This window comes from Ambystoma mexicanum, chromosome 9 (genome assembly GCF_040938575.1).
Source record: "Ambystoma mexicanum isolate Mex_15411 chromosome 9, UKY_AmexF1_1, whole genome shotgun sequence".
Lineage (NCBI taxonomy): Eukaryota > Metazoa > Chordata > Amphibia > Caudata > Ambystomatidae > Ambystoma > Ambystoma mexicanum.
In genome coordinates, this window is record NC_090931.1 from 1396348426 (window position 1) to 1396375664 (window position 27239).

At 46.1% G+C, this 27239-nt stretch overlaps 1 protein-coding gene across 1 annotated transcript in view; it reads left to right on the plus strand.

Moving 5' to 3' along the window:
• Nucleotides 1-27239, plus strand: part of XRCC5 (X-ray repair cross complementing 5) — a 1556689-nt gene that overhangs the window by 459416 nt on the left and 1070034 nt on the right. Inside the window, exon 10 of the mRNA XM_069616805.1 lies at nucleotides 26635-26697. Within this exon, the coding sequence (XP_069472906.1) occupies nucleotides 26635-26697 (63 nt within the window). The remainder of the gene's footprint in view (nucleotides 1-26634; nucleotides 26698-27239) is intronic.

Here is a 27239-nt window from a genome sequence, read left to right on the forward strand (position 1 = left end):
GCTCCCAGAGTCTTCCACACCAACCGCCTCAAACCTATGTCTCTAGACCAGAAGTAGGAGCATTGCTTCTAGCTTCATCAGAAGAGGAGGAGGAGAGCGAAGCTCTACCTGACCTCCTGAGAGGCTTACCTTTGGACAAAAAGGTTGAAGGAGTTAATCTCTCAGATCTGACCCCTGAGCAACAGGAGGAGTGCAAAGCTATGTTAAATCAGTTTGCCCCCCTGTTCTCACTTTCACCAGGCTTGACCCCTTGGGGACAGCATGATATACTCACTGGTGACTGTCTGCCAGTCAAAAGCAGAGGATATAGAATGTCAGAACATGTCAGAACCCACATCAAAGGTGAGGTCAAGAAGATGCTTGATCTCAGGGTAATAGAGCCCTCTACTAGTCCATGGTCTAGCCCAGTGGTGTTAGTACCAAAGGCAGGATCCAAAGAGTTGAGATTCTGTGTGGACTATAGAGCTCTTAATGCAGTCACCAAGACTGATGCCCACCCTTTGCCAAGGACAGATGAGTTGGTGGATAAACTTGGTGCAGCCAAGTACCTCAGCACACTGGACCTTACGTCAGGCTATTGGCAAATAGCCCTGACAGACCATGGCAAGGAGAAAACTGCATTTTCTACCCCAGTTGGCCTATACCAATTCAAGGTTATGCCTTTTGGACTGAAAAATGCACCTGCAACATTCCAAAGGATGGTGAACCAAGTTCTAGCTGGGATGGAGGACTTCTGCATGGCATACTTGGATGACATTGCAGTCTTCAGCCACTCCTGGGAGGAACATGTGACCCATTTAGGACATGTTTTGCAGGCTCTTGAGCAGGCCAATCTGACCATAAAGGCAAGCAAATGCCAAATTGGACAGAGTAAAGTGGTCTACCTTGGACATGAGGTAGGAGGTGGAGAAATAAGGCCTTTGCTCAGCAAGATTGAAGCTGTGCAAAATTGGACAACACCTACTACTCAGACCCAGGTGAGAGCCTTCTTAGGCCTCACTGGGTACTACAGGAATTTCATTGAGAACTATGGGACCATAGCCTCTCCTCTGAATGTAATCTCCTCTCCAAACTTCCCTAAAAAGGTCAAATGGAATGAGGAATGCAATCAGGCCTTTGAAAACCTGAAGAAAGCTCTTTGCCAAGCTCCAGTACTCAGAGCTCCTGATTACCACCAAACTTTCATTGTACAAACTGATGCTTCCAATGTAGGTATAGGTGCAGTTCTTAGCCAACTGGATGAGAAGGGTAGGGAACACCCCATTTGCTTCATCAGTAGAAAACTGAAGGATCCTGAAACAAGGTGGGCAACAATCGAAAGAGAATGCTTTGCTATTGTGTGGGCACTGAAGAAGTTTAGGCCATACTTGTATGGTTCTACTTTTGTCATTCAGACTGACCACCAACCCTTGAGATGGTTAATGCAAATGAAAGGGGAAAATCCAAAACTATTGAGATGGTCAATCAAAATGCTGATGGACTCTCTAGGATGTATGTCATCGACTAGAGGTATGAGGTTCATCCAGGAGTGGATTACATCCTCCTGTGCCTTAGTCTGGGGGGGGGGAGGCGAGTGTTACAGAGAATTCTCTGTTTAGGCTGAATTTCCTAACCTAATGAGTCCCCCAGCAGCTTTGCTGGATTTTTGGGGTTTATTTTTTTCTCCTGCCAAGAGTGAGACTCTTTTACCCTCACTCTTGGACATGACTTGAGAGTGTTTCTGTGACTTGCTATGTGCTTATGGGCTATGGGGTATTTTTTTCCCATAGGCTATCATTGGTTTTTGAATGTGTGTTACACAGCACCCTCAGTGCAGTAACACAGGGGTGTCATAGAGACCCCCAAAACATAGACTCCACACCCTGGGACTGACTACTGTCTCCCTGGGTCTGTAAAGTCACAATTGACTTTACTAGTCTTAACTTAGGAACTTAACCAGTACAAACCATCTTACTGTGGAAGTACTGGTAGGGGCAATTAGATTGCCCCTGGGTCTGTTGTCGAGGGGGTACTGTCCCGTCCCCCCTCGCCGAGTTCTGGCTGGTGGCAGTGGATACCACGGAAATATTCCACCGGAATATTTCCCAATGGGATTTCCCATTGATTTTAATGCACCACTTTTTGGTGCAATGTTAAAGATACCGCCGGTTTATTTATTTAATATAAATTCACCAGTTGGGATTTTTTGCCAGAACTCGCCGCCAAAATGGCGTCTAGGTTCACTTCAGTAACCCTGAACCCGAGTCGAGCCTTTGTTCCACTTTTGGCGGGATTCTGCACAGAAGCCCTCCAAAGTGGTGCCATTCTGTCTGGGTACCACAGGGGGTGTGGGAGGGGGTTTAGGCACCCTGGACTGAGTTGCCTTACCAACTCATGTCGCACTCTGGTGTGATTGGCCCAAGTGGTGAGCCACCCCGCTCACCACTTAGCATGTTTGAGTGACAGCTAGGCTGTATGAATGGGGGTTTGCTGCATAAAAGCAGGGTTTTTGGGACTGGTTCTTCAGAAGTCGCCACAGGACCTAAGAAGCCGAAGAGGGAGAAGCCGAGCCGACCTGCCAAGACGACACCACCGGTGGAGCCCTGCGGAACCGTCTCACCACTTTTCCCGACGACAGAGGAGATCTCCCGCCGGAGAGTCTTCTTCCCTTAACTGGTGGGGACAACCAGTTTCTGCCTTCTTTTCGCCGTCCCGAAGTATCTCGTGGCCGCCTTGCCTGTGCCAAGCACCCCGGCAACCGGGATACCACTTTTTACCTCAACCGCGAAAGAGGGGTAAAATCCTTTGTAACCGGAAAACTCCACGGCTGGTCTCATCCCTGGTAGTGCAACGACCTTCAGCTTTCCTCCACGTCGAGATCACCTCTTCCTCTGGACGACGCCGCAACTTGCACCCACTACCAGGAACAACTGCCACCGCTGGAGGATCCTTTCCACTTTTGAAGGTACTGTGTTCCGCCCGGCTTCCCTTGCCACCGATTGTACGGGGTAGATTTAGCCCTCGGCTCTCGAACCTGGGTAAGCCTGGGACACCCTAACTAAACTTTTCTAAACTCAGTAAAACCTTTTCTACTCACCTGCAAAGACTTATGACATTGTGTGATCTTGGGCATATTTTCGCCTGGCTCTCTCTAAAGCGGGCCTCGAACCAATTCTCCTTGTTCCACAATTGACTGCCTTTCTAACCTTATGTGAAAAGTGTTTTACCTTGCTGCTTTCATTACTTCTGCCTTTTCCCTCCCTTTTTCACTAACTTGTTGGAGTGCCATCTGACGTTAAGCACTCACCTCTGTTTGGAAATAAGTGGTGTTAACTTAGACTTGTCCAACAAATGACTAGGGATGTACATATAAGTAATAGTGACTGTGTTTTGACTTACTTACCTTTTTTTCTGGGCTAGTTTAATTTATGAGTGTGCCTTTAAAATAAATAAGTATATACTTTTACACCTAGCTCTGGTCAGTGTTTGCTTGTACTACTGTGCCTCTGTACCTATTCTGTATCCTCTATATACTGCCTAACTCTTCTTGAGGGAAGTCTGACTGCTCAGCCACAGCTACCACAGTGAATCTGTGTGGTGCAGACTGCTGCCAAGTGGGTTTACTGCCAACACCTGTAGTCTTAAATCTTTTGCAGTGGTCCCAGAGGGAACTGCACAGGTTTCTGCCTAACAACGAGCAACGAACAGACAGGGAACCAAACCACAAAAAGGAAAACCAGAGCCACCATAAACTATCCAGAGATTATAACGTGTCAAATCAGAGAGACAACCGAGAACCACATCATAAAAAATCGCCTGCCAGACCCACAAGCACAAGCTGGGCCAAGACCCTGAGACAATGGGCGGAGACAACGACGAAGGAAACCACATCCATCTACCAAACAAGATTATTTAAGTTAGAACAACAAGACCCAAAAAAAGGAAAAGAGCCACTGAACCGATCAGCAATTCTCCAGATAACAAAGAGATCGAAACACCTGAGACATCTGAGATCGGAAGATCTCAAACTAGTGGAACCCTACCACGATGGAAATCAGGCGAAAGCTTATATCCACATCAGTATAAAGGGAACAGAAGGAATCGATCACGCAGCCTGGATCGGATGAGTCTGCGTCTGACAGAAATAAGGAACGCAGAAGCTCCAGAAGGACATTGGTCACCTGACACCACAAGGAAAGGGAGTCTTTACCTGAGGCAAGATATCCGAAGTCACTGCTCTTTCCAAAGCCCGAGCACCGAAACTCACCAAGAAAAATCAAGACAGGAATCGGCTCCGATTTCGGAGACCCCAAAGCTAAAGAGCAAGATAAGGGACCTGAGGCAGATAAAGGGCCCTTGGAACTGGTTGACATAAACGTGGAACAAAAAATCTGAGAAATAGCAACGACCAGGGCCAGAGTCCGACCCTAACACAACAGTGACATGCAGGGAGGTATGGCCCGAACCAAAGAATTTCATCTTAGGATCCTGGATCACCTGGGGCCACGCGCACCTAGCGGTAGCCGGAGACGTTAACCTGGGCAGTTATGACATCTTATGCCTGCAAGAAACGTGGCTGACGTCTAAACCCTCACTGGACGGTTTTACAGTGGTAATTTCCCCAGCAGTGAAAGGCCTTTTTGGAAGATCGCCATCAGGCTTACTAATCGCGATAAAAACAGGGTGTGGTTTAGCAGAGCCAGTAAAGTGGAAAGAAGCCTACAAACTTCTTGTAGTGGTCTCATCATGGGCCCAACAGGCACCAAAAAAAGGACAAAACTCTAACGTGTTAGCTATACTCACCTGCTATTGGAATCCCCAGAGGATGTCGGCGAAAACTTTTTGCGACAGCATGAGCTCCACGATCGATCAACTTTACGAAGACTTTGAAGACATCGAACTCATAATCTGCGAGGACTTAAACACAAACTGTGGCAATCAGAAACAAGCTAATCCAGTCGGCAACCGGTGACCACCAACATACGATCAAACGAGAGAGCGTGGGAATGCCTGGAACGATCTTATCGCGACAAGATATCTACATAACATAGATACACTGTTCCCCAATCAAATCAACGTACCGACATGGGAACGAGGCCGCTCAAGTGCCACCTTAGACTACATAAGCATCTCCACAGACTTAACGCAAGTGATAACGAGTTTCAAAGTTGAGAGAACGCTGAACAGCGACCACAACTTGTTGTCATGCGATTGGCAGGGCTGGAGACCTATAAAATCTAGGTATGCCCCAATTACGGAGATAAATAACCAACAAACACGTCTAAGACTAACGGAAGCGAACATTCTGAAACTTAAAAACGACTGGGACCAAAAAATAAAGTCCAACAAAGTAAACTAAATATACGAAAGACCAGATTATACACCGCTGTTAGCCCCGTACAAAAAATCACGAAAAATAACTGTTGCTCCTGGCACCTACCCTAAACACGCATTCAACAAAGAGGTGGTTGAACAGAGAAAAATGGGACGACGCTTAAAGAAAATAGCCAAAAAAACAAACACCAGCGAGGATTGGGCAAAATGGCACCAGGAGACAAAAAGGTACCGCAACTGGCTAAAACGACAAAGGGCAACACAATATCAACTGGACGCAGAGGAGATGATGAAGAGATTATCATCTAAAAAATCTAGCGAATTCTGGTCACTACTAAAAACAGCATCTGCAATCCAGAACACGCATCTGATAAACGCAGTTGCAGAAGAAAAATGGATAAAGAATTCGAAGACCTGAAAACAGCAAAAAGCGCGAAGGAGGACAATCCGACCTCGACCTGGGTGAATCTCTCTAACCTAGAAGACATCGCAGATAAAAATTAAGAAACTAAAAACATCTAGAGCACCCGGACCCGATGGCCTGACTAACATGGAAGTCAAAAGATTTCCGAATGAGTGGTCAAACGTTATTGGTGGAATCTTTGCAGAATGTGAAGCCAAACAACAGATCCCAGAGTCGTGGCTGAAAGCGGTGATTGTACCAATATACAAAAAAGGAGGGCGCGAACAGCCAGAAAATTATAGACCAATTGCCTTGCTGGACATCATAGGCAAACTATACGCATCCCAACTGTTGGACCACCTCAGAAAATTGGAGAAAAATAGACCTGCAAAGAACAATCTACAAACAGGTTTCCAAAAAAATGGAAGCACTACAATCAACATAATGATTTTAAATATCTTAAAAGCAAAGGTGAAAGAAGGGGCACCAAAGATACATCTAGCCTTTGTTGATTTATCTAAAGCCTTTGACAAAATTGACAGAAACAGGCTCTGGGAGAAACTTCAACTTTGGAACTGCCCTCAGTCGATACTCGAACCTATTAAAGCATTACACACGAACAACACCATAAGAGTGAAACTAAGTCAAGAAGGAACACTCTCTGAAGAGATAAAGATCTGGAGAGGGGTCAAACAGGGATGCCCTTTAGCGCCAGCCTTGTTTACAGCCTTCCTGAGCGATCTGCAAGTCTCAGAAGCCGAAATAAGGAGCTTCCCGCCAAAATTGGACGAAACCTTCATACCCAGATTACTATATGCAGACGACGTGATCTTGATAGATCAAACTACGGACTCCAGCGCAAACTGTCAAATTTAGCTGAATACATCAAGGCCAACGACCTAGAAATCAACAAAAACAAATCAAAAGTTTTGTCAATCGAAAAAGCAACAAACAAGAAAACAAAAAAATTGGCTTGGTACCTCGAAAAAGAGAAAATTGAAACGGTTGAAAACATCAAATACCTAGGGGTCGAAATAGAAAGTTCAAGAACAGACATAACCATGCAAAAGGCGCTGTGGGAAAAGGCTAAAAGACTCGCATCACAAATGAAAGCGATCGATAGAAAGTATGGCAAGTTCTCCTTAACGCCTGCTATAAACTTCTACTAAGGAAAAGCTGTCCCAGTCCTAGCATATGGAACAGAAGTCTCACTGAACATTCCTGCAGCAATTTGGACCAAACTAGAAGGGCAGATATGGAAGGCAGTGCTGGGACTCCCGAAATCCACGGCTATGCCGGCGATCCGAAGAGAGCTGGGTCTTGTATCCCTGACATCCATGATAGAGCAAAGCGCTATGAGCTTTTTCCGAAAAATCATTCTGCCCGATTCGCTACCAGCCCTCAAATTCATAAAGGATTAAATAGAAAGCGGCAAATGTCGAGCACTGAAAAGATGGGTTGAAAAGAGAAACGAAAAGCTGGAGGAAATAACTTGCACAGAAAAAGAACTGATTGACAACCCGGATCAAATAAAGTAAAAAATGATTACCATGGACTGGATTAACAGACTCGAGGCAGCAGCAGAAAATAAACTTCTTTCACATCTCCCGGCCACCTTCAATAAAGTCAAAACCCCGCTAAAATATTGCATTAAATTTCCTGATAAAAGGAAAAGAACTATGTTTATGAAAGCTAGACTAAATCTGCTCCGAACTCAAGAAATTTTGTTCATCAGAGGTATGTCCGGGAATAAAGGATGCCGTTTGTGAAAATCAACGGAGGTGACACAAACCCTGAAACACCTCATAATAAACTGCCCTAAAACCAAGAAACACAGACTAGTGCACCTACTACTCCTGATTGAAAATCCATGGATGATATGTGAAAATAATCTATGGAATCGTTTAATATCCGGCGAAACTACAAGATGGACGATAGCGTTGGTAAACCTTATAGACGCAATTTTTCGACAAATTGAAGAGGAAAACCCATCGGCCTAAAGGATAAGCCCGGAGTTAAACACGTGACTGCAACCTTCAAAGGTGACTCCTCACTTAGGAAACTTCTGAAAACGCACAATAACAAGAAGGGATTGGAAACAACGAAAGCCAGTCATTTTGATACATTTTCTTAGGATTCTCCTAAAGAAAAAGTAAAAAAATAAATATAGGAGTTGTTGAACACGTCTGTGTATGAGGACGCAGTGGCCGAGGAACTGGTTGGGGCTGACGAATTTAATACTTCATCTGTCAGCCTCCCTGAATCGGCCCAGTTGATTAACACACCTGTCCCCTCGACTGCAGCCTGCCTGCAAATGAACAACCAGGCCGGGCCAGGGTCTAATCTATCTGGCCTAAATAACATTCCTCCTCATGTGCCATTCCAGAAGGCAATCAGAATTGTATCACTGTGTGAAGCCAGCGGGCCAATCACCACTTCAACGGATGATACGGTTCTTTGTTCCAAACCTTTCATGACGCTAGATGAAAAACGTCGTAAGAGGTGTGATCATTTTAACAAAGGCCTTCGCAAAACGGAAGACTCAGGGGCCCAAGTTGCCGTTGATCCTTGTAGCAACTCATCATCGTTGGTGGTCCAGAAGCTCGATTCAACACGCCTTTACCCAAGGGACTTTGTCCCGACTAAGTCGTCGCAGTCTAAGGTTAATGGGCTACCGCAAAAAAGACCTCCACTGAAAAAGTACCCTACAAATGAATCTTCTAAGAATATACATCTAAAAAATGATTCATCATACCATCAAGTACTTTTGGAACGAATTGATTCTGCAGACGACCTGATAATGAATCGCCATAATGTCTTGTGGCTATGCCATCTGGTACCAAGTCTTAGGGCAATTGAATCTGGTGACTTGAAAATTGTTGAATTCCTTGAAGAAACCAAAAATGACGCAGTCATCTTGCATGTCCAGTCTAAGCTCATAGTTGACACATTGCTCCAAGCTAGCCCGATGCTATTGTCTCTGGGTTTTGACATTTCTTTAGCCCCTACACGTGTTCCAACTGAGGCTTTGAATGAAGTTGTGAACCCGGTAGAGGCTGGAAGTGCCTACAAAAATCCTTCAGTACGTCCAAGTGAGCGTGGCTTCTCAGCTCTCCATCTAAGCACTCTTTCTCCAACACAGAATATTCGGAAGTCATTGAGTGGAACCTCCAGCCATAATAACATAAAGATAACAATCCAAGGAGCTAGCCAAGCGCATCGGATCGCAGACCTGCCTGAGACTGACACGCCATTTAGGGCGAAAGGAAACGATTGGTCCTGGGTTGCTGAAACCCTAAATAACACCACGTCATGTTAACGCCAGGCCTTCAAACGACATAATAACCCAAAAAATTATACATTGGGATCCTGGAATACAAGGGGCTTTAGTCACCTGTTTAACTCCACCTGGGCCGACGAGTTAGATTTCATCTGTCTACAAGAGACATGGCTATGCGAAAAACCAATTCTGGAGGGCTTTGAAATCGCCCATACCCCAGCCATCAAACAGACCAGGGGTAGACCAATGTCTGGCCTCCTGGTAGCCGTCAGGATTAATTCAGGGCTTCGGATTCTGAACTCCATTGACATCTCTCCTTATATCCAAGTGACTACGATTGGGGTTGGAAGCCTCGCTGTTGGCCCGACAACCAACCTCTGTATTTTCAACCTCTACTGGAACCATGGGGCAACCGGAGCAAAAAACTTCATAGACGAAGTTACCAAGACTTTGGATGAGCACATGGAATCTGGCCATCTAAATGACTTGATCATCTGTGGCGACCTCAACATCGATTGTCGTAGTCATTGAAACGCACCAGGGCTCAAGAAGAACGTCAACACCGTAGAACTTCACCAGACAACTCAGTGGTGCCTGGAAATGGAGCTGCGGGACTTGTTGATGTTGAATGGTCAAACCCTGGGCGATATTCCCGCAGCCCCAACTTGGAGACGAGGGGACGCTAGCTCTACCCTAGATTATATCTTTGTATCCAGTAAGATTCACATGAGAACGACCAGCTTGTATGTTCAAACAATGAAGCACAGTGACCATGACATGGTGGTTTTGTCATTTGTGGTAAATGACAGATCGCTGGGCCTTCTCAGTGAGAACAGGAGCCGATAGGATTCGTCTAAATCTAGATCCTACTGAGTTGGGCCATATTTTGTTGTGTTTCCAGCTGTCTGAATCCCTGGAATATAACCATCTTTTAACCCAATATCAAGAATGCAGAAACCACACGGGAAACAGCCTATTTATACCGAAGCACAAATTTGACCTCAAGGTGCAACAACGGAAACGCCTCCTACGTTGGCAGTTAAGAACGGCCCGCAAACAATTGCCAACTGCTGCCATTGGTCTTGTAAGAAAATTCAAACAAGGCTATAAGAACTGGTTTAAATCTCACAAGTGCATCATGATGCAAAATGACGCAGAGCTTATGCTATCAAAAATGAAGAGCTCTAACTCTGCTGAGTACTGGAGATTGATAAATGACAACCTTGCTCCACAACATGCTCTTCAGGCAAACCTGGTCTCTGAGTCTGAGTGGGTATCCTCTTCAGTAAAACCAATGAGGTCGATGTATGGATCCCTCGAGTGCTGTCACATTGGGACCTAGTATTCGATCACAAGGATATTCTTAGAGTCAAGAATTTGAAACACACTAAAGAGCATCCGGTCCAGATGGCTTAACTAACTTTACGCTCAAACTTCAGCCAGAAGTGTGGACCACCTTTTGTGAGCTGCTGTTCAACAGGATTGTCAAATGCTGCGAGACCCCCACATCTTGGAAATCTGCAGTGATCATACCCATTTTCAAAAAAGGCGACCGTCGCAACCCAAAGAACTATAGACCAATTGCACTTCTCGATGTGCTGGGCAAGGTCTATGCCACTCTTCTACAACAAAAATTGACGGACTGGTCCACATATTGTAATCAGGTGGACCCCAGACAAACTGGCTTCGTCAAAGGGTTGGGCTGCAACGTTAACCTTCTAATACTGAACTTACTGAAAATGGAAGCACTGCGATCAAACTCTAAAATCTATCTCGCACTGGTTGACTTGTCCCAGGCGTTTGATAGTATAAATAGAGATTTGCTATGGTCTAAACTGACCAAATGGAACTGTCCTGAAAGTCTGCTGGCCGCTATCCACGAACTCCACATGAACACGACCGTTCGAGTTCGTTTGGATCGAAAGGGTAACCTATCTTCACCTATTGACACCTCTGGAGGTGTCAAGCAAGGTTGCCCTCTTGCGGCAATTATATTTAACCTGTTCATATCTGATATCAAAGATGTTTTCAATGGACTACGCACTTTCCCACCTAAACTTCACGGCTCACATGTGGACTACTTAGTCTATGCAGATGACATCATTCTGATGGACTCAACTCCCATAGGTCTACAGCGGAAACTCGTTGCCGTGGAAAAATACCTAACAGACAACGGGTTGGTTATCAACAGAGGGAAATGTGAAGCCATCGTCTTTGAAAGACTGCAAGGTTGCAAACGAAACAGGCAGAAATTTAAATGGTATGTGAATAAAGAACCCATTGGGCGCGTACTTAACACCAGATATTTGGGAATGCAACTAAGCGCGAGTAGAAATGACGCACCTTGGGTGGACGCAGCCAAGAAAAAATGCCGACAACTGGCGTGCCAAGCAGTCCTGATTAATAAAAATTTGGGAAATTCTCTCTAAGACCAACGATAACCTTTTTCCAGCAGAAGGTGGTACCCTCATTGATCTACGCCGGTGAAAACGCTTTTGGTTGTGGGTCTGAAGTGTGGAACTCTTTGGAAAGCATTTTTTGGTCCAGGGTTCTCCATCTGCCCAAAGGTACCTCCATTGTTTGCGTCAGATATGAGCTTGGTTACATATCTATACAAGCGAGAGTTGCTTGGAATCTTTTAAGTGTCTTTAGGAAACTAAATTCAAGCAACCTAACCCCTCAGATGGAGATCCTTCACAGCCTAGAACTCGCTAAAGCCCCCTCAATCTTATTCCAATGGAATAAGTTATGCCATGACGTGCTTAGTTCCTATGACATCACGAAGCAATTGTTGCTTGAGAATCCTGATGCTGCAAAACTAAAGCTTTGGAGAAATGATTGGATCTACACCTGTACCCAAAGAGCTGCTTCGAAGTCCATGCTTGAAGTGCCGGCCGAGGCAAGAGCCTATGGCTGGGTTCCGCCCTATCTGTCGTGCTTCCCAGACCAGTGGTCTCGTGCCTCCTACTTGCAGTTTAGGCTGAATGCCATGCCAACCAAGGAACGCCTTTGTTACTGGTCTCAATCTACGGACCTGGACCTCATGTGCTGGTTCTGCTCCACCAACAAGGAAACACTTAAACATTTGATCTTAGTATGTCCCGAGTTGGAGAGCGAAAGAAATAACCTCTTTAGCCCAATAACAACGAACTTTCAGTTCCTAACTCGAGATGATTGGTGGAGAGCCCTGTTTGATGGGTCAAACAGAGTGGTGTTGTACGCGCTAGTTTCTTTCCTTCAAGTTGTAAAAGACCGCTTATACGCCGTCCCGGTGGAGCTGACCGCTGGGACGTCCTGAGGTCTGTACTGGAGGCTGCGATTAACAGTAAAAGTCAGGGGTAATAGCGGATGATTTGTGAGCCCTCACTGAATTGGAATGTATGTTAATCCTTCTCTTTTTAAAGGTTTGTAATAAAACCAATAAAAATAAAAAAATTAAAAAAAATATATATAGTATGTTTACAATTCTCAGTTCCTAACTGTTACTGAAGAAAAACATGTGGCCTAGATATGTCAGTAAAGAAAAAAGGGGGAGCCAGACATGTGATGTCATCAGTGATATCATCAATGACATTTGTGATGTCATCTGTGATGTCCTGGGTGTTAGGCTTAGCAGTGCACGATGGTGGCGCGAGTTATGGTTGCTTAGCTTACCATAACTTGCCAATTTCAAGGGTTTTTCGGTTTTACTTGGAACCATAACGTCCCTTTAACGTTTTTTCACTGAATTTCATAGGGTTTTAGTAGCGCAACTTAACCATAACGTCCCTTTAACAAAGTTTTTTCACTGAATATATATATATATATGTTGAGACATTCCACAAAATCTTTCAAATATGCAAAATAAATTACTTTGTTAGCCTAATTAAGGTTTTCTTCTGGATCAACATTCTATTCAACACTTGGCTGGTTCTCAAAGTGGGAAACCGGGGTGGTAAAAAAAATATTTTTTTTCCCAAACCGGGACGCCGTAGGAAGGAAAATCTTTTACCAAGATGGACACCATGGAAAGGGAAGGCGGGGTGTATAAAGAGAATACAACAGAGCATCGGCGGGGGGACCAGCAGAGAGACACGGGGCATGAGCAGGGGGTGGGGGGGAACAGGGGAGACACGGGGCATGAGCGGGAGGTGGGGGTAAACAGGGGAGAGACACGGGGCATGAGCGGGGGTGGGGGGGGAAAGGGGAGACACGGGGCATGAGCGGGGGTGGGGGGAACCGGGGAGAGACACGGGGCATGAGCGGGGATGGGGGGGAACAAGGAAGAGACATGGGGCATGTCCGGGGGGTGGGAGGGTGGGGGGACCAGGGGAGACACACGGGGCATGACCGGGGGGTGGAGGGAACAGGAGGGAGACACACGGGGCATGAGCAGGGGGTGGTGGGAACAGGAGGGAGACACGGGGCATGAGCGGGGGGTGGCGGGTAACACGAGGGAGACACGGGGCATGAGCGGGGGTGGCTGGTAACACGAGGGAGACACGGGGCATGAGCGGGGGTGGGGGGTACAGGAGGGAGACGGGGGGCATGAGCGGGGGTTGGGGGTTACCACGGGGCATGAGCGGGGGTTGGGGGTAACGCGAGGGAGACACGGGGCATGAGCAGGGAGTGGGGGGCAACAGGAAAGAGACACGGGGCATGAGCGGGGGGTGGGGGGTGCACGAGGGAGACAGGGTTTTAGAGGGCAAAACTCACAATGTCCATCAGGTTACAACAAGGGACAAAGCTCGTCCTGGGGTTCGTCACAGGGACAGTCCTCGCAACAAGGGTTTCGAAGAGGCCAAAGAAGGTCTCGCAGTAGGGGTAGATCCTCCTCCTCCAGAGGCGGCTCAACACCCCCCAAGCAATGACCACCCGGTACAGGTTCCCTCCCATGCTACTCCAGTAGGAGGCCGCATTTCATACTTTACCCACATTTGGGAGGGAATCACCTCGTACAAGTGAATACTTTCAACCCTGGCCGGAGGTTATTGTATAGAACTGTTACAGCAACCCACCAACCACCCACCAAGACAAAGGAACACCTCCAAGGAAGAACAGTGTATCCTGTTGGAAGAGGTGACAGTACTGCTCTTAAAGGACGCTGTAGAAATCATCCCGGGGAACCAGCTAAACAAGGGTATTTATTCAATGTATTTCCTTCTGCCAAAAAAACGCCTCACAATGCGCCCTGTCTTAGACCTGTGCCCTGCAAACACCCATGTCAAGCCATTGAAATTCCGCATGACAACGCTAAAGGAAGTAATCCCACTGCTAAAGCGGGGGGACTACATGGCAACCTTGGGTATGAAAGATGCATACATTCATACTTTAATGTTCCCAGCGCACAGAAGATTCTTGCATTTTAAAATAGAGAACCAGCACTACCAATTCAAGGTGCTACCCTTCGGCATAGCCTCCGCTACAAGGGTATTCACCAAGGTACTGGCGGTAATGGCAGTGCATCTACGCAGGGAGTCGATCCCAGTGTACCCTTACCTGGACGACTGGCTGATCACAGGGGAGAACCCCCAAATTTGCAAGCAAAATAACAAAAGAACAATCAATCTACTTTTTCAATTGGGTTTCTCAATCAACGAGAAAAAATCAAGCCTTGTACCAAACAAGACCAAACGGTTCCTAGGAGAGCTGTCGTGAAAACACAAGAGGGTCTTGTCTTTCCGTCAAATCTAAGTGTACAAAACATACTGCTGCAAATACCTTAGTATCTAGCCAGTTGCCAGATAACCATACGCAAAGCAATGCGCTTGCTCGTGTTGATGGCATCATGCATTTACCTGGTCCCACACGATCAATTGTGCATGCGCCCAATGCAAGAGTGGTTGGCGAAACAGTGGTCTCAGGCAAGCGGTCAGTGGGACGATCTAGTAGTTGTTTCGCCAACCCTTGTACAAGCTCTACGATTGTGGACAAAGGTAAACCTGTTAAAGGCAAAACCTTTCCATGACCCGGCATTACAAGCAGTTGTCATAATAGACGCATCACTCACCGGGTGGGGGGGCCCATTACCTTCATTTCACAGCGCATGGTCTGTGGACTCAAATCACAGCCCAGAATCACATCAACCTTCTGGAACTTCTAGCAGTGCTCAAGGCATTACAAACCTTCCAAGCACACCTGACCAATCAAACAGTACAAATACTCACAGACAGCACCACTGTGATGTTTTACATAAACAAGCAGGGGGGCACACATTCTCCAAGTCTGTCCAAGCAAGCACAAAAAAAAAATATGGGCACTCAAGCGGGGCATGTTCCTAACATCACAACATGCTCGATGGGAACTTGGTTCTCTAGCAGACTCATTAAGCAGAGATCCTCTAACAGAAGAGCACGAGTGGCTACTCAACAGCGATATCGTAGACCACATTTTCACACAATGGCGCGACCCCCCGTCAGACTTGTTCGCAAACAAGAGAAAACAAACAATGCCCAGACTTCGCATCCAGGTTTCCCCAACACGGCTCCAAGGGGAACACCCTTTGGATGAACTGGTCAGGGAAATTTGCCTAGGCTTTTCCCCCCAACTCCTCTGAGCAAAGTTGCGAACAAGATGCATAAAGAACAAGTGGCATTAATCCTAGTTGTTCCTATGTGGGCAAGACAACTTTGGTATCTGGCGATGTGCGACCCGATCAAACTCCTGTCCCCTTTCAACATACTCACACAGCACGGGGTATGACATTCCACCCCCAACCTCAGTCTATGAACTTGGCAGCTTGGCTCCTGAAGTCATAATTTGGCCATTTATATTTACCTCAAAGGTGTATGGAAATCCTCAAAGAGGCACGTAAACCCAACACGAGACACTGTTACATTAACACGTGGAAGAGATTTGTAATTTGGCGCCAGTCAAAACAAATAAACCCAATAGAATGTACTCCATCACACATTTCTCATTACTTGCTTCACTTACTAGACTCAGGGCTAGTATTTAACTCAAAGTTCACCTAGCAGCTCTATCTGTGTACACCACTTCGAAAAGTAAGGTGTCCTGGTGGAAAGTCCCGGTCATTAAGGCATTCATGGAGGGAGTAAAAAGACTCCACCCTCCTATTTCGAAGCCGCCGCCAGGGTGGGACCTAAATGTAGCACTTGCAAAGCTCATAGGACCCCCCTTTGAGCCTATGCACAAGTCCAGCCTTAAACACCTCACATACAAGACAGCTTTTCTGGTGGCTATCACCTCCATAAGGAGAGTCCGTGAACTGCAAGCTTTGTCAATGCAAAACCCTTTCTTTGTTATCCACAAAGACATATTGGTATTAAGAACGCACCTGAGATTTTCACCTAAGTTAATTTCAAAGTTGCATGTCAATCAGGCCATCGAACTACCAGCTTTCTTCCAAAATTCATCAAGCTTGGCTGAGAAAAACCTCCATACACTAGATGTAAGGAGAGCAGTCCTTTACTATTTCAACAAAACCAGGCCACCAAGGAAAGCAGACCAACTGTTTGTCTCCGTAGCTCCAGGCAAGGAAGGAGACTGCATGTCCATAAACTCCATCTCCAGATGGATAGTCAGATGCATACAGCCCTGCTACACACTATCAAATAAAATGCTGCCTTACTCACCAAGAGCTCACTCCAGCAGGGGTACAGGAGCTACCTTGGCCTTTATAGCAAACGTTCCGCTGGACACCATTTGCAAAGCAGCTACATGGAGCTCTATCCACACTTTTACTCTGCACTACTGCATTGACACTCACTCTAAAGCAGATTCCCAGGTGGGACAGGCAGTGCTGAAACATCTATTTTCCGCTGTACCTTCTCGCAACCCACCACCTTCTCCAAACACTGCTCGCTAATCTATGCATAGCATATTATCTAAGCAGATTCCACAAGCCTCAGCAGGGAAACATTACTCACCGTAATCGTATTTCTTTTTTTTTAAAACATGTTTTTATTGGGTTTTCAAATATAAACATATGCACATCTTCATCAACACTTCCCCCTATTGCCACCCCAAACCCCTTCCCATCCCACCACACCCCTGACGGAAGAGCGATCTTTCCATTTCATCATAGGATTGTGATTCAGGATGCAAATATGTCCAAAATTCTTATTTTATGTGAGCACCATTGAAGCATATAGTCAGATTGTAAGTACGAGAGTACTGATCTCTATTCTTTCTGAAAGCTCTCTTGGTTACTCTGAATCTTGTATGTAATCCATTCCATGGCAGCCAATGCCCACACCTTCTGCAACCAGTCATAGATTGATGGTGGGCAACGGTGCTTCCATTTCTGCGCTACCGCGAGCCAAGCTGCTATCAGTAAGCCCATGAAGCTCTGCTTTTGCGATTTCATAAATTCCCTCGACCTCAGATCCCACATCCTACAAAGCCAAACTTTTTCTCCTACTTGGCTGATGTCTTTCAACATCCCTTGCTTGTGACATTTCACCCCGTCCCATAACCCTTGAATTCCCGGGCATTCCCGCCAAATATGCTTCCAGCTTCCCACCTGCGTCCAGCTTCTCCAGCATAGCTTTGACGTTTGTGGGTACATTGCGTTTAGTCTCTCCGGGGTGTAGTGCTATTGGACTAAAATGTGTATCCACATTTCTCTCATCTGAATAGCCTGTGTCAGCTTTGTGATGGTCTTCCAGACAAATTCCCATCGAGCTCTGGGTATTGTTTTCCCACCTCTTCATATAGCTCCATTGGACGTCCTCCTTTTGTGTGTTGATACATTTATATAATTCTGAGACAAATTTCTTCAAACCAGTGTGAGTCATAGCATATGTTTTGAAGGGGGTAAGGTCTCTTGTCGCTGCCTGCCTAATGATCGGGGTCGATAACCATTGCCGTAGTTTTTCGTATTTATATCTATCTTTGATTGTCATGCCCAGTAGCGACTTGCAGTCCTCAAATGTTCTGTACTTGATACATATCCCTATTTTTTGTGCATGCCGCTGTCTCCCATTTTCTGTATGCCCCTCCTTTCCATTCCTGTGGGAAAGTCTGGATTCCCAAACATAGATTTAAGTGGGGCCGACTCTTCCGTTAGTTTACCTCTCTTTGTCGTCTAGTCCCAAATGTCAAGAGCCGCTTTCATCACCTTGCTGATTTGGAGGTTTGGGTGTCTGTTTTTTCCCTTACATAATAGTTCCGATAATGATTCGTCTGCTACTGCCCTGTCCTGAGAGGCCCAGATTTTGTGTGGGTCTGCCATGACCCATTCCTTTAGTATCCACAGTTGCACTGCTTCATAGTATTTGTGGAAGTCCGCTAGGACTAGCCCTTCCGTGTGTTTTGGAGCTGTCAGCAACGTTCTTGCCACTTGCGCAGGTCTTTTTTTTCCAGATGTATGCCATAGTTGCTTTGGTCAGGGCTTTAAAAAAAAAAGGTTGCAGATTTTAATCGGTATCACCTGAAAGTAGTACATTAGTTTGGGAAGGGTGTTCATTTTTATCAAGGTCATTGGACCCCACCACGAGATCATCAGGGGATTTGTAAATCTCGTTTTATTCTTTCCAATAGCTGCGTAAAATTTTCCCCATATAGGTGCTCCAACCGTGCCATGAGGGTGATTCCCAGATATGTAATCCCTTTGTCTGCTATTCTTAGTTGTAGGGAGGATGCCCGTCTCCCAATCTCATCGTGGTCCCCTGCTAGGATTAGTACTTCCGATTTCTGTCTATACATTTTTAGAACTGAATTTGCTCCGAATTATTCCAGTTTCTGCATCATTTCGTGGAGCGACCGTATTGGATCCAACAGTGCCATTAGCATATCGTCCGCATATGCCACTACTTTATGGGGCCTCCATGCCATTTCTATCCCTTTCAGGATATCTGTGTCATAAATTCTAATTAGGGGGGGCTCTAGGTGGATCACGCAAAGGAGCAGGGACAGAGGACATCCCTGTTTTGTTCCTCTGATTACCTTCACTCTGTCTGTGACTTCTCCATTTATGGCTATTCGGATGCTGGGGTTGTTATAGTTTGCTTGGACCATTTTGATATACTGATCCCCAACCCCCATATGTTTTAGACTGCGAAACTCGAGCGACCATTCTACTCTGACAAACGTCTTTTTCGGCGTTTAGTGATAGCAGCATTGCTGGGGTCTGGTTAATCCCTATCTTCTCTACCAGATGTATTATTCGTCTCGTATTATTGTGTGTCTGTCTTTTAGGAATAAAGCCTGATTGAGCCTGGCCTATCAACTTGTGGAGCAGGGCTGTTAGTCTGTTCGCCAGGATTTTTGTAAAAAGTTTAGCATCTGGGTTGATTAGTGCAGTCGGCCGATATGATCCCGGTTGGGTTGGATCCTTTCCTGGTTTGTGGAAGAATAATACATTGGCCTCATTCATTGATGGTGTGATATTTCCCACATCTTTGAATGAGTTGAAGAGTCTTGTTAAGATTGGGGTCCGAATATCTATGTATTTCCTATATATGTTAAGCAGAATTATATGCAGTCCCCTTTGGGAACACCACACACAATTAAGACTACAAGTGACAGTTCAAATTCACCTTTGGTACAAGCCTGTACTACACAGTAAAAGTGGTAGCGATGGCTGAGCAGCCAGACCTATCTCACGAGCAAATGAGCAGTATCAATAGTTGCACAAAGGACAGCAATTACTATGATTCAAACAAACACTGACTCAAGGTTTCTGAGTAAAAGAATAAACATTTATTTACAGATCAGTTGTATAACATTTCACTAAAGTAAAGCAGTTTAAAAATCACACTCCTAATACACCATACCACTCCCAATAGTTTCCAGACAAGTTAAGCTCACAAAATGAAGTGGGAGCAAAATGGCAGTCTGTTAATTAAAAAGGGAGGGAAAGCCAAAGTTGGGCAGAAATTGAGCAGCACCAACAGGTAAGTATGCAAGGCAATCTAGAAAGAGGAACTACAGTGATGGAATCAAATCAAAAAGGCTTAGGCCCAAAGTCAATAGGACAAAAGTCTTTTGCTCAAGATCACACAGTTCAGGGTAGTTTGCGGTTAAGTCTTTGCCAAGAGTTCTGTACGAAGTTGGTCAGCACAAAAGTTGGTTTAAAGAGAAGAGAAGGACAAGCCCTCGGATTGGAGAAAGATTTCACACACTTTCACCGCAGCTGAATGAAACGAACAACCGGATTTGCACAGTAACTTTAAATGGAGAAGAAGCTGTAGCTGAGGCGGACGTTCCTGGCAGTTCCTGCAGGCTCCCAGTTCCTGCAGGCTCCTGGTTCCTGAAGCGACTGTCGGACTGACAGGAAGTAGAAAGACTGGAGGGTCTTGCAATGGCCAGGGAAGAAACTAGCAGCAGAGTAAAGCAACAATTAAAACGTGCGCTCCTTAAAACCCAAGCAGGGTCCGACCTTCCTGGCTATCCGGCCCACTGTAGCTCTGCACAGCGAATTCGACCAGAGGAGGGAGTCCTGGCTTGCAGTTTGGGCAAACTGGTTGATCCCACCAGCTCAGGGGAAGAAGATTCCTGGAGGATCTTCTGTCGTTTTTTGTTCGAGAATTCGGACCTGCAGCAGGGCTTCACCGGGCAGTTCAGTCGTGGTAGGGGTTCTCTTCCGTCAGCTCCTCTTCGGTTCTTTCGTTCCAGTGGCGACTATGCCTTTCCAGATTCAGAGACCTGCTTTTTATGCAGTTTTCCCCCATTCACACAGCCTGGCTGTCAATCGCACCGCAGGGTGGCTGTCCCGCCGGGACAGTCACCTAGCCAATCAAACAGGAGTGCGACTTGGGTTACCAAGGGAACCCATGGCAGGGGTCCTAAAATCCCTCCCTCACATCCTGTCTACCCAGACTTTCAGGCGCCTAAGGAGGGCTTCTGCGTAGAAGCCCGCGAAAAGACGGTGAACAAAGGAACCATACCTGGTTTGGCGCACAGAGAAAAACACGAGAAAGACATTTCCAAAAAGAAATGGTGAATAAACCCAGCAGGAACCGTATTAAAACGTATATGGTCTAGCGGGTTTAAGTTCGAGGCTACCAAGATAGGTTATTTAAGATAACCGCGGTAGGAAAAATAGGGTAGTTACCACTGCCACCAGCCAAGTCTTGATGAAAAGGGAGCAAAACAATGTTCCAAGAGAAACGGACAAAAAGGGATAAGTGTGAACCCTTTCCAGTACTCCATGGAAGATGTTTGTACTGGGTCTGTGGTTTTTGAAAGACTAATAAAGTCAATAGCAACTGTACATGTTGTGGGAGACAGTAGTCAGTCCCAGAAAATGGAGTCTTGAGTTGGGAAGTCTAAAAGACAACCCTGTGTCACTGCAATGAAGGTGCTGTGTAACACACAATAAAAATATGATGCCTGTGGAGTAGGTGAGGCTCCATAGTCTATGAACACAAAAATGTAAAACACACAGCTAAACACATGTAAGAGTGGAAAGAAAGGGTCACACTCTTACCAGGTGAAAAAATAAAATCCTCGAAATCCAGCAAAGCTGCTGAGGGACTCAGTAGGTAAGGGGAATTAGCTGTTCTTGAGAATTCTCCCTAACAATATATTGCGGTGAATCCATCAGGGCCCAGGAGCAGCCCTAGGATAGCATTCTTTACCTCCTCTGAACTTATTTCTCCATCCAGGGACTGGCTGCCTGTTTCCGTTACTCGCGGAATGGCTCTCGTGTTCAGATATGTTTCTTGTTCATGCCCAGCGGGATTTTCCATCGTGTAAAGGGTCTGATAGAATTCTTTAAAGATCTCCCCTATATCTTCCGTCTGAGTCTGTGCCACACCCAATTTATTTTGGACCTTTTTTTTTACTTTATTGAATTTGGCAAGGTAACGGGGAAAAACAGACATCAGTACATAGTATAGCATGTGAGCACATAATTATGATATGAGGGATTAACACATTTTAATATAACCATCGGCTGTGTTCTCGATTTGTACAGGTGCAGTCAGCCATCACCACAACTAAGAGGGTTGGTCAGGGCTGGAGGAACCAGTTGAATCTGTGCTGCGAATCGTTGGCCAGTGTTTTTAAATATGTCCTATATCTCGTGACCTGCCACCAGGTGTTTGCATAGAGCTCCATCTCTCCTCAGTGTCCGATGCCGAATAACGTCTCGATGCCATTGCTCCACCGTTGGTCTGAGCCACACCATTAGTAAGCATCGTACTGCAAGTAGCATACACAAACTAGCTAATTTACGGTCGCTATCAGGTAGCGCTGGGAACTCATGGAACAGGCAGTTCATGGGCGAGGGCTCTACAGTTTGATCAATTATCGTAGATACAGTTGTGCAGACCATCAACCAATATTCAGAAAGCCCAAACCATATGGAAGTATACCGCATTGTCAGCATGGCACCTGGGGCATCTGGGGGTGTGGTCACGAGACATGTGAAGCTTGGCAGGAGTGTAATGAAACTTGTGCAGTACCTTAAATTGGATCAAGCGGAACCCGAGTTCTAAGACAATGTATGAGCTCGGCTGCACATATCGTCCCACGTCTCATCAGTGACATCCATTCCCAGGTCTCTACTCCAAGCTTCGCTGAGTTTAGTAAGTGGTTTAGCACTGCATCCTTGAAGCTGCCTATACAAAAGAGCCACAATACTTGAGTGGACAGACTTGCACATTACAAGGGCAAGCAGGTGTACATCTGGGGGCAGTGATGGAAACTCAGGCCACTGTCAATGCCACTGGGCAGGAGCCCAGTGCTTCACTTCCTGCAGGGTCCCAATGGACCCGGTCTTGGCGCCTTTGGCACCAAGCTCATCTCAAAGTGTGCTTTGCACACAGAACACTGAAGGCACGTGCAGCAAGACCGGGCAGGGCCCTATTATCACAGGGAAGGCACGTGCAGAAGACTGAAGGAGGAGCAAGGTGGGGCCACAAGGCGGGGCCTAAGAGGAGTGGCTGAGGCCAGGCTATATAAGTCGGCCCCACCTGCGTACTGGCGCTTCGCGCTAGTCTGCTAGAGCAGCGTAACGCTTACCGCTGTTCAGAAGACTCTTACCTGATTCAGCACGTCCACCCACAGTCTCCGGAACCCTCCAGCACCTACATGGTTCAACACGTGCATCTTCAGTCTCCAGATACCTCGACCATCTTACCTGGAATTCAGCCACACCATCGCCGGAAGCACTGCTATCTGCTTCCACTCTGCAGTCGCTCTGCACACCTTACCTGGAGGCCACACCATCGCTGGAAGCGCTGCCATTGGCTTCCCATCCTGCAGCCGCTGCACGCATCTTAATTTGAGGCCACACCATCGCGGGAAACACTGCCATCTGCATTCATCTTGCCTGTCTCCCGGAAATCTCTGCAGGTACCGCCGAGCATCCTTACCTGTTCCGAATTCCACCAACACTGGGCCTTCATTGGGTGCAGCCTCTATGCGGATCTTCATCTCTGGAAGCCTGTAGGAGTTGGAAATCCCTCACCAGCCATCGCCGACCTGCCGCGCCTGCAAAGGGAATAAGAGACACAAGGTGAGCGGTTGCATAGACTTTAACACGTTAAAAGCAGCACTACTCACAAACTTGGTGCAACTTCTGGAACTCCCTACTTACCAGTGGCGGGGCATCTGGAGCAGACTCTTTTCTCCATCACGCGCTCCTGGGCCACCTTCATCACTACAGGGGGGAGAGGGAGAACAATATACCATTACGAACAATAGTCATTGGGATAGTTTTACTACCAAGAATACGGACAATAATCATAGTCCTAAACACCGTCAAGACGGAATGGTCGCAGCCGGTCTGGACCTTCACAATTTGGACCAGTGACGTAACTAGGTCCATCCACAGCACCCCTGTTGAAGGAAAGCAGGACGGAGAGCTCATCCTTATGTATAAACACGTGAGCCTGCATGGTTAAACTTCTACGCACTACCTTTTGGCACGAAAGGGCAGAGGGGAACTGCGACTCCACCACGCTATCCTCACTGCCTCTCATCTTGTCCCAGGTACAGGTCCAGCCTTCTGGGTCCACGAAAAGACAGCAGTCGGGGGGGGGGGGGAGAAGCGATCTGAGGGAGCCAACTCCAGGGAGGGCTCCAACTGTGCCCCAACACCCCTGCAGAGACCAGGTGAGCGTAACAGCCACCTCTTCCTAACCGCCCGCCTCAACACAGCATATTGTAGCCACCCATAAGGAGTTCCCATCAGTCACTTCCGCAGGTCAGACCAACCCAAAAATGAAACCCGCTCGTACATTTTGCCTAGGGTGGAGAAACCATTGGTCAACCATCTGGTAGCTATACATTTACTAGTCTTGGGGAATGAAGTTCCATAGTGGCAGGTACTTGTGGTATGGGCTGGGGCAGCCCGTCCATCCACAAATTTTCTCCCAGGCGAGGGCACTAACAGCCGCTGGGCTGGGTGTACCAGGGTCGTCCAGACCGGGAGGAGCGTAAGGGAGCGGGGGTCCGTGGTACTAACACCCAGTTGTTTGATTTTCACATGTGGGAGCGACAGGTCCTCAGTGGACCAGTATGCAGCGTAATGGGCTTGAGCCGCGATGCAATATGCCTTGAAGTCGGGAGCCAATAGGCCTCCTTGATTGAGCGATCTCACTAGGGTTGACCCTTTTAGGCGTACTGGACCAGAGTGCCACAGGAAGCTATTTATCAATGAGATAAGTTTAGTAAATAATTCGGTGCAGGACTACAGAGCAACGTTGTGGAAGAGGTACAGGATCTGGGGTAACACTACCATCTTGAGGAGAGAGGCTCAACCTATCGGGGTAATGGGAAGCTTAGTCCACAAGAGTAATTCATTTTCAAGTTGCTGCAAGTAAGATTTGAAATTGCGGTCACATAATGAGTCTCTGCGTCTAGTGATCGTAACCCCTAAGTATTTTATCTCGGTGTGGGCCCACTTGAACCCCAACAGGTCCGTCAGAGCCTCCGTAGTATTGGTCCGGGGAAACAGCTCAGATTTAGCCCGGTTGACCCAGAGGCCATACAAGGAGCAGAAATGGGAGACGTCCAGCATAAAAGGCTTAAGGTTGTGTTCTGGGTCTTTTATGTACAGTAACACATTGTCTGCGTAAAGGGAAACAATCTTGGGTGGTCCAATCAGCCGTATTCCTCTGTGAGCGTGTTTGGACTATAAAAGATCAGCAAGGGGTTCCATGACTAATGCAAAAATAAGTGGGCATAGAGGGCATCCCAGTCTGGTTCATCTGCCAATATCGAACAGGCGTGAGAGTCAACCATTAGTGCGCACGCTGGCGACAGGTTTGGAATATAGCAGTTGTATCCAGGACACAAATCTAGGCCCAAAATTACATTTCTCCAACATCACCCAGAGGAAGCACCAAGAAACAGAGTCAAAGGCCTTCTGTACGTCCAGCGTGGCAGCGACGGCACACACATCAGGGTCAATCTTGGATAGGACATTAAAGAACCGCTGCAGGTTTAGGGCAGTGGAGCGGCCCGGGACAAAGCTAGACTGATCAGTGTGTATCAAATGAGACATATATGGAGCCAAACGTAGGGCGAGAACATTAGCGAATATCTTGACGTCGCTGTTGATCAGCGACAAGGGACGATACGATCAGCAGTGTGTGGTGGATTTTTCTGGTTTGAGCAGTCCCGTTATCACCGCCTGTCGCAGTGTGGGGGTAATTCTTTCTTTACACAGGATTTGTCTCAAAGAGCTGCTAAGTGGGGAACACTCACTCTCACACACACACTTTTTTTTTCTATACATACCGTGTTCTTTTGTGTTTGGTGCCTAACCTAAAATACCTATTTGAAGTCATAGTTGCTTTATGTATAATAGAGTGTATATTTGTTAGCATACCTGTAACAGCCAGCTTGTTCAGCTTCCTTGATTAAAGCCTGGCTCTTCTGCAACAGCCACTTGTGAGAGAGATAGGTCTAACTTTTAATTGGGATGCTACGTTACTTATGGGATAGTTGGTTTCACGCCCCACACCAAAAGGCTGTGGAAAATACCCCTGACAAGCATAGTGATGCCTCCTAAGAGGTTTCCTGGTGCTCAGTAGAGTCAATTTTGTCTGCTGCAATTAACTTGAGTTTACAGTGTAAAGATCCACATCTTCTAATTACTTTTGAAAGTAATAAACCTGGTAATATGTTGAAAGGCAACCAGAAGAATGTTGCACAGTGTAGCTGCAGGGAATGCTTGGCCACTAAGGTGTTTAGAGTGTTCGGTGGGCAGATTCAAGCATCTACAACTGAGAAGAGATGTCTGTTGGAAGCATAAAGACTGAACCTTTTATCAATAAAAGGTGGACCAGACCAGAGAGAGCATAATAAACTAAGCACAGAGATGTAAATATACATTATGTTTTCTGACTGGGAGCCAGTCTAGTTTATTCAGCACTGACTTGTGTTCTAAGAACAGAACTGTTGAACAGAACATCCGACCAGAAATCTGCACGATGCCAGCACACTTATAGCTGAAGAAAGAAATGAAGACATTATTGTTCAAGTTCCTCAGCAAGCATTTTAACCATAGTTGCAATGTATGCAAACCTATTTTTGTTACTTGCAGATCACACCTTGCCAATGTTGTACTACGCTGTAGAATTCACTCCTACTATGTACAGTACTGTTGCCTTCTAGCAAAGTTGCACTTTACACCTACTCTACATAAACACCTCTTTGTAACATTTGTAGGAATTGGTATGCTTTCTTGAAAATGTAATAATTTATACCTTAATTATTAAAATATTGTGTTTTCTTTCAGATCCAGAGCCATCAGTACATGGGTAACCAGGTGTTGAAGATATTTGCACCGAAAGATGACAAGGTTAGATTCTTAGTTCAATGATTTCTTCTCTGCCATGCTGTCATGTCACCATTGATGGCATGTCACTATCAAAATGTACAGTTGGATTTAATGAAGAATAATCTTAGTGCACTCTCTCTTCACTCCTTTTTAAAAGAACATATGCATGCATTGTTTCTATGTTTCCACTCTATCTATCCTTTAATATTTTGTGGCTATTTTATCCTTTCTTCCTATTCATCCATTCTGATCATGATGAAGTTTCCTGCCTCACTCTCAGGACGTTTAAAGGGGGGGGGGGGTAAAGGGGCAAGCCCACTTGAGTAGGGCCATGCGTTATTCTTTCCCAGACTATTTCCCTCATATTATTCGACCAACACAGTGGTGCAGAAGGACTCTTTCAAGGGGACATTAATTTATCCTGTACAGATAACATCACTTTGAAAAATCTACTATATGTAGGATAAAACTATTCAAGATTCCAATATTTCTTGATTTGAAAATTAGATCTACCAACATATTCAGCGTAATAACAAAGGTTTGTTTTGACAATGTTTCTAATA